Genomic DNA, 17,257 nt, shown 5'->3' with positions numbered 1-17,257 from the left:
ATATGTATTTTTTTTTTATAAACAGAGCTGGGGGAATTAAGGCCCCCTCTTATTACAAGAAACTCATTTCTTTTGAACATTCATAAAATATCCCTTTTTAGCATTTAATTGTTTTTACCACCATAGAATCACAACATTGTCAAAATGTAGCAAATATTTGTGACCATGGTCATAGAAGGATCAGAAATTTGATCCAGGTCATGACCAAACTTGAGTCTGAATTCCAGATTGCATATGGATCGAATTCGGGTCCAAAGAGAAAGAGAATCTTGTCAAAATTTAGATACAAAAGGTTGGCTCCAAATTTGAACTTAACATTGATACATTTTTTAAGCATGATCTGATCAGCTATTGTCCTAATTGGATCTAATTTTACATCTAATAAGAGTTGAATATAGCATATACATTTGGGTTCAGATTCAAAACTGAGTCTTACCTCATTAACGAATGAAACCCAATTCTCTTTACTGCATCCAACTAAATGGATCCGGTTTGGTTGGATATGAGACCCATCAATCATACTGTTTACATTTAAGGGAGGGTGCAAGCAGGTCTGGCCCAGTCTGGGTCTGATCTGGATTTGATCCATATTGTCAGATATGGAAAGTTAATAACCGAATCAAAGATAGATCCGGAATGCATCTGACCTGGTCTTGTCATGAGATCCAGATTCAAAAAAAAAATCCTGATACCGTCAATAGCTTTTCCCAACTAATGTGGATCTGGTTCTGACCATCCTGGATCTGGTGTTGCCTGTTGCTGAGCTAAGATCAGACACGGACTTAGTATCAGTACCTCAAAGTCGGACCCATTCCCGACCATCTGGGTCCAGCCTAAGTTCGACACTAAACCTCTTTAGCAAGAACGCCTCACCTACTACTACGCTATCCCAGCCACTTGGTATGGATGATGATGGAAAAGCTGTGGAGCAGGTCCGATTAAACCTCGCCCAATTGGATTATGGATCTAGTTCACCGGGTCGAGGCATGCACGGGAACCGGGTCTTTGACCGGGCCGCGTAATAATATCTCGTGCAAGAAATCCAACGCCCCTTGATCGTGTGGCCTACGTTTGTTCAAAAGATTTCCTCGATCATTCTCTCTCCCTCTCTCTCTCTCTCTCTCTAGAGTGAATAAACGCCACCCTCTTCTTAAATCGTCTCTCTCATATCTTCTACTCGATCTCCACACACTATGGATTCTTGCGTTCTTAATTTACAGGTAATTTTCTTCAGATTGTTATTGAAAGATCAAGATCATAGTCTCTCTCTCTCTCTCTCTCTCTCTCTCTCTCTCTCTCTCTCTCTCTCTCTCTCTCTCTCTCTTCCTGAGAAGAGTCACTATGGGGATGTGAAGTTGGAGAAAAGTATGTAGATCAAGATGGTCTGGGAAACCATCGATTACCATGTTTTTAGTTTCTTAACTGAAGATTGTATTTATACGTTTTCATAGATAGATATTTTTCTTGGGCAGTTGCCGATTAGTCAGAAGATTTTACACCCCGTCTTTGTTCAGTTTAATGGTGATGAGAATTGCCACTGCTCTTTGTACGCAACATATGACACTTATATACTGATCCATCTAATCAAAACTAAGTTTGTGAGAAGAATTCAGTGCATTGTGCCTCTTAAGTGTTAATCTGGTGAGAGTTGATCTGTATCATGTGTCAGTAGATGGAATAGAATTGGGGCCAACTTTTGAAAAGTGAAAAAGGTGAAAAGAAAGGTCAATGGAGGTTTTTGGAATATGGGAAAGAATCCATTTCCATGTATCATTCTTGTAGAAATTTGAGGTTTAAAAGTAGCATGGTGGTGAAACTTCAGAAATAGTATGGTTGAGTGGGGCGCATCTCAATGGCAAGTCTTGTTTATGTTGGATTTAACAGTGTTTAGACAGTCCTTGACTTAGCTAATTTGTTGGTTTTGTAGATTGTATATGCTGCATATACTGCATATTCTGAAATGACCAAAAAAATAAACGTTACAGCATATTTTTTCTTATGAAACATATGGTTGATGCTAAGCATTGCATACTTACCGAGGTTGAATTTGCGATGTGTTCATTTCTATGTTTCGGAAATCATTGGCTAAAATCTAGTTTTGGAAGGAAATTTGGAAACTGCCCTCGATATGCTTGGGCATTGCTCTCAGTGGATGTGTAACCTAGACCAGTCGGTTAAGATGGTGTGACTGCTGATCCAGCTATTACATTACATGCTGCAAAACACTATTTACCATGTAATTTTGCAGATTCCATATTGCATGCTGCAGAATGTTTCATTTAATGTTCTCGTGGCGACTGCAGGGTTGTTCTTTATATTCTGTTGGTAGGAAGCATAATGAGAAGAGGTTGCTGGTCTCCCATTTTAAGCAGTCCATTCATCTGAATGACAGACTGCATCCATCTTATCCATGGTTGTTGCCACTCACATCAAAACGTTCTTGTAGTACTGTTTTTGCTCAAGCTGACAGACAGGCTTGGGATTTTGGTAGATTTTTGAAGACTCTGTACTTCTTCAACGGGCCTCCATCTCCTTTTAAGGTAAGGTATCTTGACTACAATGGTATTCCTATTATTCACATTTTTAAACAATATTAGATTATCTTGGTGAGTCCTTTGCATTACTTGTGTGCATACATAGTTCTTTGAGTTTCTTCTGGAGAAACTTTCAAGCTCAACATCAAGTGAACCAGTCAAGAAAATGGACAAGCATGGCATTATCCTAGTATCAGGAGCCACTGGTGGTGTTGGAAGAAGAGTAGTTGACATTTTACGTGGGAGAGGTCTACCAGTCCGCATACTGGTAATTTTTTCTTCTGTTCTAAAATGTGCTTTTTATTGTGTAAGAATCATCTTTCATGGGTACAGGTTCTTATTTCCTGTGTCTGTTCTAATGTTGGCCAGGCCAGAAATCCAGATAAAGCACGGGCTATGTTTGGACCAGATGTTGACATGGTAAGTAAGTGTTTGCATAATAATCATACTGATAAAATCATGGAGTTGGAGCATGACAAAATGAATTTCCCAAAATTTTCCCATCAGAAAATTTACAGGAAGTGCTTTTTCTTCTGAAACTGTAACATTGACGCAAGCATCAAACAACTTGTGTTTGTGTTATACTGTTCAGGAATAATCAATGATCATAAAAAACTTGCTAAAGGCCTTGCAATATATCTATGTCTAGCAGATGCACACCATGTATGCTTACTCAGAACCTCATATTTGGAGGTGGTTAACAAAATCTGCAAACATATGGTTAATCTTTACACAGCATTGTCTGTATGCTGTTTTTATATTGTCCCTGTAATATGATGTCTTTTTTTGTTGCTTATTGCAAACATTTTCTTTGTTTTTATGCTGCATTGTTCATATGCTCTTTTTATATTGCCCCTATAATATGATATCTTGATTTCCATGCTTATCTCATATTAATTGTTGTAGATAGCTAGGTTGAACTTGATTAGAGTATCGTCTTGGTGTTGGAGGAGTGTGGAGCCTGATATAAATCCCTAATTTTCGCAGATCCAACTTTTCTGTAAGTTGACGGGGAGTTGTAGGGAAGGGGGTCGCGCCCCCTGCCTGTAAGGTGGGGGCTCGGGAGCGTTAGTTCCGGAGGTGAAATTTTTGAATGGTAGTTCTGTAATTTTACCAGAAAAATTATCCTAAAGAGTTTTACTCTAAATAGGTCTAGACTCCTTTTATTTAAAGGAGGCAATCTGCCTTTTGTAACGTGTGGTTTTTCTCAATCTGAATAAAGAATCTCAGTACGGCTGTGGACATAGGAAACTCTTGCCGAACCACGTAAAATCCCTGTTCCATGTGTGATTTTTTTTTCTCTTCTTCTCGTCTGTTTCTTCAATCTATCGATAGTGTGTTGGATCGTTCCCGAACACCTAAGTTATGGACATGGGTGGCTTCATTGCTATATTCTTTTTAAAGAAAGCATTTTGGGCTACATGTATGGAAGAAAAAATATAATCTCCATGTGTGTGTGTGTGTGTGTGTGTCATATTAATGGTTGATTTTGCATGAAAGGAATGACATGGGATGATAGAATATTCACGTGTTTTTATTTTTTCTTTTGCAACACATGTTATTCAATTTTTTTTTAGGTTGTTGGAGATGTTACAAGGGCAGAGACACTTTCTCCAGAATATTTCAAGGGTGTGAAGAAAATCATAAGTGCAGTCTCTGTCATTGTTGGTCCAAAGGAAGGGGATACTCCTGACAGGGCAAAATACAGTCAAGTACGTTATTAGCTCATGTTCTGTACAACTAGCCTTTCACAGACTAGAAGAAGAAAATACTGATTGTGTTCCATCCTTTTCCTCTGTATTAACATATCTCCTGAATACAATAAGCTCTATCAGAAATGTTATATTGTACCTATAAGTCTGTAACTGCTATCTGCATGATCTTTTCCTAAGGGGCTTCCCCATCTTTTGCCTGATAATTTTACATTGCATTTTATTGGCAGGGAATCAAGTTCTTTGAGCCAGAGGTGAGATGAAGCATTGCTCATAAAATGTGTCAAGAATCATGTTCAATATTTAGCTTTCTTTTATTTTCTTGGCTCATCATAATTTTATTTATATACTTTTTTCCATCTGCTGCCTTATTGACATGTTTCTTTCTACTATAAAATTAGATCAAAGGTGCCCCTCCTGAAATGGTAGAGTACATTGGCATGAGAAATTTGATCAATTTGGTGAAGGACAGTATTGGACTTCGGAATGGAAAAGTTATATTTGGATTTGAAGGTAACAGCTATAACTACATAATATGTATATGTATACAGACTACAGAGCAATGAAGGCATGAATAAGATTGGCAAGCCTAATTCATTGGTTGATCATGGATATGACTGGGCTGACATTCATAATGTCCAGATTAGTGAAAGAACGATTTTGCAGTCCAAGGGTTGAATATTCCTTGATGTTTCAACAAATCCATGCATTGTTACACATCACAAGTTGTGAGAAAAAGGGTTAATATCTGATGACCATTTCATGAATCACCAATGTCTTATACTGGCTAAAATTGGACCTTGTCTCATCTCAACCTGTCCTGCTTCTGCATAGCATAGCTAGGCTCCTATGCACTCTGGAGTGGCTCATCTTATTTTGGTTTATTGATCTTTGATTTCGATGTTCAGATGGCATTTCTGGAGGGCTTGAATGGGGTGCTCTAGATGATGTTGTCATGGGAGGTGTAAGTGAAAGTACATTTCAGGTAGATCTACGTGGTGGTGAATTTGGTGGAGCAACTGGGATTTTTAAAGGTCTGTAAGCTTTATCTTTTTCATTGTTAAGAACTCCAATACAACTCTGTACTGAACCCTGAGCAGTTATGCTGAGTTCCTATCTATTACTAGTAGTCTTATATTCTTTTGTCCATGACATGCTTCTGTTTCTGTCCATCAGGACGTGTTTTCACTGCTAACAATGGTGGTTTTACTAGTATCAGAACAAAGGTAAATCTTCATATTTCCCTTATATTTCATGAGAAAAGGTCCGCTTTAATACAAGCAGTCTCATTTTATTTGAATCTTACATGTTTCCTTTTTTGTTTCTCATCAGTCCTTCTGTTGACTCATGCTGTTACCTGTCCAATTTGTTCTCCATAAAGTGTTTACCAGTCTAATGGAGTGTAGATGTGGGTTTCTGGAAAGCAAATTTAATGCACTGTTTTTCTGGCTCAGTCATTTTGTCTTTCATGAAAGTCATCAAGATATGCTTAGTTGTTCTGCATCCAATATTTCTATCTTGAAATTCAGAAAATTTTGCCCTCGCTTTGCCATGAAAATAAAATGAATTAAAGAAGTGATATACCTCACTCTTTTTCTGCTTCTACATGCTGCATTTCAAGGTAAAGTGAGAAGTATACCTTATGGAACTTTATGATTGCATTGTTTTATATGCTTATGCTGGACTCATACCGGTAAAGTGAGAAGTATATCTCATGGCACTTCTCACATTCTGTTGAACAAAAAATTTAAACTTGCTTCCAAATATTAGAGACATAGAGTTCCAGAGCTTCCATAAGCACTGGCTATTGTAGTTTATGTTGGAGTATGCTTTCAGAGTTCAGACTGAAATAAGCTTGTGGTTGTACCTTTTCAAATTAAAATTACAAAGGGCCCTTTCTTACTTTTTGAACATTGTGTTTGATACATTTATGCATGTGAGAATTACTTTCACTTGTTCATGATATATTCCTATCCATATAATCATAGATGAGGTATTGTCTGCGCTCTTTTCAGAACTTCTCTGTGCCTGTTGATCTTTCTCCCTATGATGGCCTGGAACTCCAAATTAAAGGTGACGGTCATCGTTATAAACTTATTCTGCGAACTAGTTCTGACTGGGATACAGTGGGATATACTGCAAGTTTTGACACTGTAAAAGGACAATGGCAGAGTGTAAGTACAGCAACAAGGTTGTCTTTTATCACTTCACTGTTGTCCTCTAATTTTCTATCCATTCAAAACTTGAATAATTCAGGTCCAAGTCCAGTTTTCTTCTTTAAGATCTATATTTCGTGCACGGACTGTAAAAGATGCTCCACCATTTGATCCAAGTAAAGTTGTATCTCTGCAGGTAGTTATATTCCATACTGCATTCTTTTCCCTTCTGAAGTTCCATTTGCTCATGTGAAATCTGTTTGAACTTTTCTGCAGCTTATGTACAGCAAGTTTGAATATGATGGAATACTAAACCCAACATTTGAGGAAGGCGAATTCCAGCTTCCAATTTCAAGTATACGGGCATATATTCAGGATCCTATCATGCCAAGGTATTGTTGTCACTGTGCTCAATCATACATACCTTTCAAGTTCCAATATAAGAATATATCAAGATGATTCTATGTTCAAAATTTTTTCTCTAATTTTGTTTTGTAGGTTTATTCATGTGAGTTCTGCTGGAGTTACTCGGCCTGACAGGCCTGGGCTTGATTTAAGCAAACAGCCTCCTGCCGTGCGCTTGAATAAGGAGCTGGGTTATATTCTCACATTTAAGTTGAAGGTATATTCCGCTGCATGACTCAGTTTGATATACACATTAATGAAGGAAAAGAAATATGTATGACATTGTAATTAGAGAAAACACTAGATTCAAAAGAGCATATGCATGATTTGTATCTGTGTTTCTGGTAGTTGGTTGCTTTCAACATTAATATAAAGTTAAATTTTCTGTGCATTTCATTATTGAGTAGGAAGTTTTCTTTTAAAAGTCTTCAGCTCATTGATTGTGATGCTTCATTTTAAGAACATGACTTTGTACTTCTGATTTTTTTTTAAATTACCGCAGTTAATATTGGATTGTATGTCAATGAAGCAATACAGTGTCTAGTTTTACAACTAGGACATGTGAAGTAACCTTTCTAAATGGCATAGACAATTGAAGCCTTAGCTGTGTTGTTTTATTTCAAATTAGGGGGAGGATTTGATACGAGAGAGTGGTATTCCATACACAATTATAAGGCCTTGTGCACTAACCGAAGAGCCTGCTGGTGCTGATCTTATTTTTGACCAGGGTGACAACATAATGGTACCTCAGTTACTTTTCTCTGTTTACGAATATGTGACAATTCTTTAGTTCTTTGTTCTATGTACAAAATTGGCTTTAACAGAGGTCTTGGCCTTTCTGAATGATCTCAAATGCATGTAGAAAAATATGTTAAAGGAGTTGTAAACTTTAATCATCTCACTGTTAAGATATATGTAGCATTTTCCTATGTTGTATTTTTCTTGTATATACCAAAGTATACCTAAGTGTATTCTAGGTATTTTCTTTCTTTCTTTCTTTTGATGTGTATTCTTGTATATTTAATTTGACTTGTATTCAAGGTATACTTTAGGCATACCTTTTATGCTTTTTAGGATAGGTATACTCTATGTATACTTATGGTATACTTTAGGTTAGATTACGTTTTTTTATCATTATTAAATTGACTAAATATTTTATTTTTGTTTTTTTTATTTTTTTTTAATGACCAACTAGTTGTGTTGGGGCTTGTAACGTCTAGTTTAACTAGTCAAACTAGTCGTTAGGATTTGTTTTAATGGCTAGTTTGAGTAATCAAACTAGTTGTTGGGATTTTCTCTAACAAGTCTGACTAGTCAAACTAGTTGTTAGGACTAGCTCTAATGGCGAGTTAATCAAACTAGCCGTTATGTCTTCCTCTATATATTACTCATCCTTTTGTTGTATAGGTGACAGAGGATAGATGTACATATAGTGTGTGCTTGAGTGTTTTGTAATGATGTTCATTTATAATTTTTGTTTATTTTGTTATTAATAAAATTATTTATTTTATTTCTTGGTGTTCTAGTGAATGTATAAATATGTTATTTCCTTTTTTTGTTAAATAAATTATGTTTGTGTTTTAGTTCCTTTTTTGTTTGTCTTTTTGGTTGTGTCTCGGGTTTTGTGACACACCTCATTGTAAAACATTTGAAGCAATCATTTGGGTTTCTGACAAGAAAGTTTGTGAAAAATGCAGGGAAAGATATCAAGAGAAGAGATTGCTCTTTTGTGTGTTGCTGCTCTGGAAAGCCCAAATGCACTTGATAAGACGTTTGAGGTTTTAGTTTATCTTGTCTATTTAGGCATGAGAAAATATTCCCTGTTTTTCCCCCTTATTTTCTCACTAAATTTTATTAGTATGTCTTTTAGTTGTTTAAATCATTTTAGTCAAATAGCTATACAAGCTTAAGTACAAACCCAATACTGGATCATTTGGGACTTTACAAAGAAGTACCATTTATAGTCTTTTATTAAAAATGTTGAATTGCTATCAAGTTGAAGTAATAAAAAGGATACAGAAATGTTAGTGCTTAAATTGCTTGCAATAAGATGGGACTGTATTATTTTGAATAGAAGCCAATACTGGTTGGATGTTTTCATTTATCATTAGCTGATGTGGCAAATGAAGCTTTTGAAAGAATATGTTAAGAAAGAATTATAAACAAAAAGTGAATATGTATCACGTAAAAATTTCAATAGGCAGTCTGTATCTTAAACTGTTTCTTCTTGTCAAAAGTGAGTTATATAAGACTTCATTTCTTTCCAAAAAGTGTATTAGTTAACTGATATGAAAAATGAAGTTTTTATAGAACATGAGCTATGTCACAGGGATTCGGCTAGCAGGGTGCCGCACCCGCGTCGACGCCACTTGACGCGGGTGCGGATGCGGCACTGGGTGCGGTCAACCCAATCCTGGGTGCGTTGACCGCACCCAGGGTCATTTCGGTCCATTTTTTATTTTTATTTTTTTAAATTTGCCCTACGAAATGGGCTGCGGAATTTTAAAAAAAAATATGATGACAGCTGCTTGCTGCTGTTGCTCTTGTTTTATAAAGGGGCACTTGTGTCCACAACATCTGATGAGCTTTGTTGGCATCCCATGCTATTCCTGCCTCCAAAAAATTAATTCGCAGCGTTGGAAAACATACTGTTAACTTGGAAATGATGATCCATCTTCCTCAAAAATTAAAACCAAAATTCAAGAGCCTTTTGAAGTCTTTATCCTTCAACCATCCAGATCCTTCTTCGTCAAGGATTTTCTCTCTCCATAATAAATGATAATGGTGGTGGTAGCCTTGGTGGTTATTAGTATTCACTTTTCTCCTGACGAGATGGGTGCACTAGCCGTAGCCTTGTGTAGACCTCTCTTTTCCACATGTCAAATCCAATAAATTTCTTTTAGCTGTCATCTGTGTGCAACTGTATATAAAATGAAATTTGAAGAACCCTAGGCAGTGGCGTGGCAGTGGAGTCGTAGGCCTCGTGAAGACTCTCTCTCCAACAAACCACATCAAACCTTTCGCTTATATTTTTTTCGTGAAGACCAGGGAGTTTCAGACATGATTGAATCATGACAGTCAGCAGAACGCAGCAGGTTGAGTCGATCAGATTGCCAATCCTTTTGGTTCATCAATTTTGTCCCGTTGTGCCAAAGTACACAACAAGCAGAGCGTGGGTAACAAGTCTTCAAACAAACACACTAGCAAAAAAAAACTGGACCCCCGACCCGCACTGGGGGAACCCTCGGACCCCCTTCTCTCTCTCTCTCTCTCTCTCTCTCTCTCTCTCTATATATATATATATATATATATATATATATATATATATATATATATATATATACATTTTTGCCCCTGCCACACCCCCGCACCCGGGTTTTTTGGAAGTGCCGAATCCCCGCACCTGCACCCATGTGACATAGAACATGAGACATTATGCTACATAAGAAACCTATCAAGGAAATTTTCTAACTTCAATCTATAAAAATCAATACAATGGTAGTAAGTATTTCTAGAAGTGTTCCTTTCTGATAACAGATAGTAGTGGATTAGGTTGAATTCCAGACAATTTACTCTTTATGATTTTACTGAATGCAATGGACAATTGGTGTTACGAACTGCCACCCCAAACCCATTCAAGATGGTCTAGGATCCACATCCACCCAAGAGACCTAGTCTGACAAGAATTGGAGGATGCCCCTCCCTTTCTTGGACTCTTATTTCTTTTAGGACTCTTTGGTAGTCTCTATAAATAAGTGTTATTATTCTTGGTTAATTATGAATGAAGTTTGATTGAGATTATTCTCCTCTCTTCGTTCTTGTTCAAGGTTTTCAATCTTGAGGGAGTGTGTTTCTCCCTCCTCTTGCTCTTCTTTCCCTACACAGGACGCCAGCCTAGGAGGGAATGTTTTTCTCCCTCCTCACTGCCGTCGCCAAGGGCGTAGCTAGGATTCATGTGAGGGGGGGGGGGGGGGGCAAACAGGGGTGTAGCAAAAAAATTATTTTGTGTGATAGTCTGGGGTTCGGGGGCAGCGCTCCCCCAATTTTTTTTTTGAGATAAAATAAAAAATGGCTACAATCATTAATAAAAATCTATTTCATATGGACAAATCAAACTATTTGCTGCAGTCAGGGCTGGGCTACAAAAATGGATAAAAATCTATTTCATATGGAATCAGGGCTGGGCTAGGATTGGGCTTTTAAAAAAAAAAAATTAACTGGGCCGGAATGCAGGACTAGGCTACAGCCCAGTTCTGCCCCCCCCCCCCCCCCCCCAGCTCCGCCTATGGCCGTCGCCCTCCCTTGGGATTCACGCTCAGGCCATACCATGGCCGATCTGCAGAACCGTCTCTCCTTGAGGTCGGGTTTGACATTTGGCACTCTCTCTCTCAATGCTTCCATTACATAATCACCATTATGCACCATTATGACAAAATGATTGACATGATCCTCTTCATGTGACACTTCAACAGCACAGCTATCATTATCAACAAAAAGATCATCATGATATGGGGCACCACAACCTAACAAGTAGCTTAGATTTTGTTCACATTCTTGGAGGTTTGGTTATTCATTCCGGATTTTCAATTGTTTGTCTAGAACTTCATAAGATTTAAACTTTAACTAATTATAATTTTTTTCAGAGCAATGTTTGTATTTTTTCCATCAAATCCTATAGCCTTTTCTAATCTTTCTTTTCTTCTAGATTGGATGTTATTTCTATTGAAGGTATAGGACATTAGTATTAATAGAAGATGCTCCTTTCAATGAATTTAGTGAGTAGATTTTGTTTTTCTGTTCAGATAGTTAAGTAGTTTTGAGCCTTATTATGCAAATGTGATGTCATTATCTGGTTCCAGTAAAGCTATTCTCATGTTAGATCAAGTTGCTTAGGTTATTTAGAAAAACATTTGGATACCTTAAATTTCTCAAGTTTGTTCTTTTTTGATAGACCGAAACATGTCCTTGGTGTCACTGCATGCCTTTGTGATCCTTTTGGACAAATTCTCATTTTGGCCAATGATAACATGCATTGTTTCTTAATTATTATCTTTATTGGGAAAAGAAGTTTATATTTTTAGACTTTTTAACCTCAGCAATACATAAGCCTCTATAGCTAATGTCTTCCCTATGAAGCCTTCAAGTGGCTATTTCATGCATTTATATTTGGGTGGGTACATGGCAAAGTTTTGCCTTTTATATTTTTGCTGTTGAACTATTGCATATGTTGATGCAATTCAAGTTTTTTGATCGAAGTACCACACTTGTTTATAGGGACTGTCTTTTTACTTTCGTTATTATCATGATACATATGAACTCACTTCTGTTTTTCCTGCTCCTTTAGAATCATTTACTATGATATTTCACACGACTGCACCCAATGTCAGTTTAAAATTAAAGCAAAATTCCCCTATCAAGGGCTAATTATTTGCTTCCTTTCATACTGTAGGTCAAAAGTGTTGTTCCATTCAGTGAACCATTCACTGTGGACCCAAACAACCCTCCTCCTGAGAAGGATTATGATGTCTTCTTCAAGAATTTGAAGGAAGGTATTACAGGGAAAGAACAACTAGAGACCCCCGTGCCAGCATAAATTGTGTGTGACTCGATTATGGTGAATGAGAGTATATTTTCTTGAACAGGTTTTGCTTGTATTACGCTGTTCATGTTATCAGTTGATGTAATGATAATGTATGTATTCATGTATATACTTAATTCCACAGGACCAGTTTGTGTATATGATGTGAAGGTACTGAGATGTTCACTTGCTTATTGGCATGACTGTCTGGGTGATTGAATTCATTGCTCTTCACCCTCACAAAAATACCCTTGTTTTCTCATTGGTCAAAATTGTTGAAAGATGGTTTGTTATTCTATGTAAAACGTCTGAGCAAGTAGGTCCAGGTCCCAGACTTGGTCTGGTCTCTAATAAACATAAAGATAGAGTCGATCTGCCAACTAAATACTGTGGTTGGAGCTGGTCCAATGTTCTCATTTGTTTGGAACTGCCAAAATGGATAAGGCTATAGGTTGTCTTGCCTTTGTTGACTTTGCTCTCCCTAGCTAATTGAGATAATGAAGTGCAGACTTCCAATTTTGCTTCTACTATGAGTTACTTCAAGTTCTACCATGTCATGGGATGATATGCAATCCTCAAGTACTTGAGATGACCAAGTATTGCAACTGTTCAGTCTTGATAATCACACTACATAGGCATCTGGTAACACTGCTTTCTTATTTTGGGTTTGAACTTTGAACCCTTTTAGTGACATTTTAAGATCCAGGTTAGCAATTCAAACACCACCAATATCAACATTTAAAACTTGGTGGCTCCAAGCTAAGAATTGCTTCATTTGGTAATTGGTACTCACTTGATCTTGTTTGGCCAAAGAGTGACTAAGCTGCATTAGAGCTCAGCCAAACACCCTACTACCCTAGTGATATGGTGACTCCATAATTGAGAATTATGAAGATGACCATGCTATCTGGAAAACTTAGAAGTTGCTAACATCTGAATGTTTTACATGACCAAAAACGCTAAGAGATTGCCAAAGCCCAAGTTGCCTAACTGCTTGTAGAATTAGCTTCTTTTTTGCATGTTCGATCATTTGGTACTTGAAAAAGATCCAAGTAGTGGCACCAACATTTTGAGCACCGTGAAAGCCTTCTCCCTTCAGCAAAAGGATGTGCAAGATCAGCAATCGGCTATATTGACAAGACAAGGGGAATCAAAGAAATGCATAGGAAGGAGTGAAGATGCTATTAAGAGGCAAATGCAATTTTTTGTACAGTTCAAAGCTGCCACCTTTGAACTTTGTTTGTTCCTTCAAAAAACAAAAAAACTTTGGACTTTATTTAGAATTGATGGCACCGCCTAGGTGGGTAAGTCAGGGCCTTTAAACCCGACTAGTGAACAGGCCCGGGCTAAGCTAGGTTCCATTGAAATCTTATTTTGGTCTTACCTGAGCCCGGCCTGTTTACTGGTCAGGCTGTGCCCAGACCAGGTTTGATCAGACTCGGGCTGCTGTAGACAGCCCAAGCCTATCTCGGATAGGGAACCCGACCCGATACCCACTTTTACCTTTTGCACATTTATACAGTAAAATATCACCTATCTAATGCACGAATTTTTGCAAGACAGGAAGATATGGTCAAAACTTGGGTTGCTCAATTGGGCATAGGCAAAACAAAGTCTCCAATTAATCAGTGTTGCTAATCGGAGTTAAAAATCAAAGACTCAAGTTGTCAAGTCATCTCAATTTTAGACTATGGACCTACTGAGTCTGATCCTTGACCTTGACCTTGACCTTGACCCGAATAATCATGCACCCATCCTTATGGTCAAAGCTTATCAATGTATGCTTCCAGTGTCAAAATTTATAGTAGCTCATGAGTTCAGAAAGAACAAGCAATCTTCAAAATGTGGAAATATCAAATTTCTTTCATTCAATTTGGAGTGTTATTTTCCTGTACATCTAGCTTGTTGGACATTTCAACAATGAAAAAATGGAGAACACAAATTAAAAATACAATCTTAAACAAATGCACTTGTAGATTCAATGAGCTTTAATATTTCACCCTGTTGTCACAAAAAGAATTACATTGATGGCACACCATTAGAGCCAGCAAATATCATATGGTAGGGGCCACAACAAAATTATGCTCTACCCTATCAACCTTTAGGTGGGTAGACTCCAACCTCGTCCTAGTGTTCCCCAAACATCTAGTACTAGATAGTTCTACAAGAATCAACAATGACTGCTCGCTGAAAAATCCATGGGATCACTGCAGTGCACACCAAAGCACAGGTGGATACTGCCAGAGCTTGTACTGCAATGGAAATGGCACAAGTGAAGACAGAAGGGGAACTCCATAATCCATTGTGCTGAATGTCTGTTTGAAAGAGAAGAAAACTGTAGTAAAACATAGAGATCAATGAATGTAATTATAGCTTATTTTACTAAGCATATCTCAGAAGGGACAAATTGGAAAATTGGAAATCCTATTATTTGATCAAAATTGAATAGAGAGAGATAAACAAAATAATGTGGAATAGCCAAAAAAAGCTAAAGAGACCACACCGTCCATATAATTAAATCGTAACAAACAAAAGAGAAGCAAGTGTAGAGTGTCCCAGGCAAAGAAAAGGTAAACAGTACCATGTTAAGCATCTTTTTTGGAAAATAAAATCAAGTATTCAAATCGGACATGCATTAATTATGCTCAATTGCTGGAAAAGGTTCCAATCCCACATTTCTTATGTAACACTCCAGCTCATTCCCTAATCCCTATAGTAATGACTTCCCTAACAGCAGTCTCCCCCTATCTCTCAATGACTTGCAATAGGATTTTGTACCTTCATTTACTCGTATTTACTGTCACTACTGAAAGCTCCTTCTTGCCTGATTCAAAGGTAGAATTATTATTCCATTAATTCATTCATTTGTAACTAAAATCTGCTGTCCCTCACCTTTCAGCGTGTCATTTAACATGACAACATGTCTCTTAAACTAGTTTCTGATTCATCGATAGATGCAATAAAAGCTAGAAATCAGAAAGTTTTACATAGATCATCTGAATCTTTCTACAGAAACAATAGTATGACCTTTTAATATAGCCTTCCAAAAAAAGGCTAAAGCATCTGTGGAGACTTGAATGAGGTGCACCAGAACCGAGGCAGAAGAAGAGGGAGAGAGAGGGAGAGAGTGTGAGAGAGAGAGAGAGAGAGAGAAGAGAGAGAGGTCGGCTGAGAGAGAACTCGTTAATCTTAATTAGGGCTAATCTCCTCTAAGTTAAATAGAGAGAAGCCAATAAAAAAATTACCTACAAGTCCCTCCTTAATTATGAAATATCAAATAACCTACTTTTTAAGAAAGCTTAAGCTTAAAACCTCAATAAGACGATTAGTCTCAACACTCCCCCTCAAGCTGGAGCATAGATATCAATCACGCTCAGCTTGTCACAACATTTTGAGAAATTTGGTCTAGCAAGAGGCTTTGTAAACATATCTGCAACTTGGTCCTCCGACTTTAGATATTTGGTAGTGATATGACCAGCTTGAACCATATCTCTTACGTAGTGGCAATCAACCTCAATATGTTTTGTCCTCTCATGAAAGACAGGATTGTTTGCTATATATGTGGCTGTCTTGTTATCACACATCATTGTCATGGGAGAGGAAATATTCACCTGAAGATCATTTAGTACAGTACGAACCCATATTAATTCAGCAGTTGTTTGGGCCATAGCCCTATATTCTGATTCTGCACTCGACCTAGCAACCACATTTTGCTTCTTACTTCTCCATGAAATTAGGTTATCTCCTATAAACACACAAAATCCGGTGGTAGATTTTCTATCCACTACAGATCCTGCATAGTCAGCATCAGAGTAAGCCACTATTTCCAGGGTTCCACCTTTCTTGAAAAATAACCCTTTTCCAGGAGAAGATTTTAAGTACCTAAGAATCATTATTGCTGCATTCCAGTGTACTTCAGTTGGTTTGTCCATAAATTGGCTAACTTTGCTTACTGCTATAACAATATCAGGTCTGGTCACAGTTACATATAGTAGCTTCCCTACCAGTGAGCGATAGCTTTTGCTATCAACAGGTTTTGACCCTTCTTCAAACAATTAAACTTTATAGTCCATGAGAATATTAGCTGGTTTAACTCCCAACATTTCAGTTTCTTTTAATAGGTCAAGAACATACTTCTGTTGAGACAAAACCATCCCTTCACGGCTCCTACCAACTTCTATACCCAGAAAATATATAAGTGAACTAAGGTCTTTTGTAACAAAATGTTTTTGAAGATGAGCCTTTGTAGCTTCAATATCTTTCATATCATCTCCTGTAAGAATGATGTCATCCACATATACCACCATAACAATTATACCTGAGTTAGTTTTCTTAATAAATAATGTATGGTCTGTCGCCGACCTATTAAAGCCAAAACTTGACATCACTTTAAACAACTTTTGAAACCATGCACGCGGACTTTGTTTCAAACCATATATCGCCTTTCTTAATCCACATACCTTCTGACACTCCCCCTCAACCTCGAATCCAGGAGGTTGTTGCATGTATACTGTCTCAGTCAGATCCCCATATAGAAATATATTTTTCACATCTAGTTGACACAAACTCCATCCATGGTGAACAACTACTGAGAGAACAAGACGAATGGTACCCATCCGTGCAACAGGAGAAAAAGTTTCAAAGAAATCAATACCATAAGTCTAAGAGTATACCCTTTTGCTACTAATCTGACCTTGTACCTTTCAATAGAACCATCTGATTTGTATTTTATTGTATATACCCATTTGCATCCAACAATGTCAGCATCCACTGGGCAATCAACTAGATCCCATGTATGTTGAGACAATAAGGCATCTATTTCTTCTTGCATAGCCAGCTTCTACCTGTTATCGAGCTCTGCCTGATGATAGT

At 37.4% G+C, this 17,257-nt stretch overlaps 2 protein-coding genes across 3 annotated transcripts in view; one reads left to right on the top strand and one right to left on the bottom strand.

Moving 5' to 3' along the window:
• Positions 1-1,109: 1,109 nt before the first annotated feature.
• Positions 1,110-12,690, top strand: LOC149814248 (protein HIGH CHLOROPHYLL FLUORESCENCE PHENOTYPE 173, chloroplastic-like). 2 transcript variants are annotated; one of them, XM_089989360.1, is made up of 16 exons: positions 1,110-1,220; positions 2,304-2,540; positions 2,641-2,802; positions 2,904-2,954; positions 4,112-4,246; positions 4,477-4,500; positions 4,648-4,759; positions 5,155-5,280; positions 5,423-5,472; positions 6,262-6,420; positions 6,503-6,598; positions 6,679-6,794; positions 6,901-7,024; positions 7,436-7,549; positions 8,505-8,585; positions 12,257-12,690. In XM_089989360.1, the coding sequence occupies exons 1-16, from the start codon at positions 1,194-1,196 to the stop codon at positions 12,398-12,400; spliced, it is 1,758 nt and encodes a 585-aa protein (XP_089845486.1). In that variant the 5' UTR covers positions 1,110-1,193; the 3' UTR covers positions 12,401-12,690. The 2 variants fall into 2 exon arrangements, with proteins under 2 accessions (XP_089845486.1, XP_089845487.1); XM_089989361.1 differs by lacking the exon at positions 7,436-7,549.
• A 1,524-nt stretch (positions 12,691-14,214) lies between these two features.
• The window catches only part of LOC149814247 (putative sugar phosphate/phosphate translocator At1g06470), a 76,480-nt gene continuing 73,437 nt past the window's right edge, over positions 14,215-17,257 (bottom strand). Inside the window, exon 12 of the mRNA XM_089989359.1 lies at positions 14,215-14,700. The gene's annotated coding sequence lies outside the window, so the exon portion shown is untranslated. The remainder of the gene's footprint in view (positions 14,701-17,257) is intronic.

Source organism: Nuphar pumila, chromosome 15 (assembly GCF_984573655.1).
Source record: "Nuphar pumila chromosome 15, dmNupPumi1.hap1.1, whole genome shotgun sequence".
NCBI classification, from domain to species: Eukaryota; Viridiplantae; Streptophyta; class Magnoliopsida; order Nymphaeales; family Nymphaeaceae; genus Nuphar; species Nuphar pumila.
This window is presented reverse-complemented; position numbering and strand designations above follow the sequence as displayed.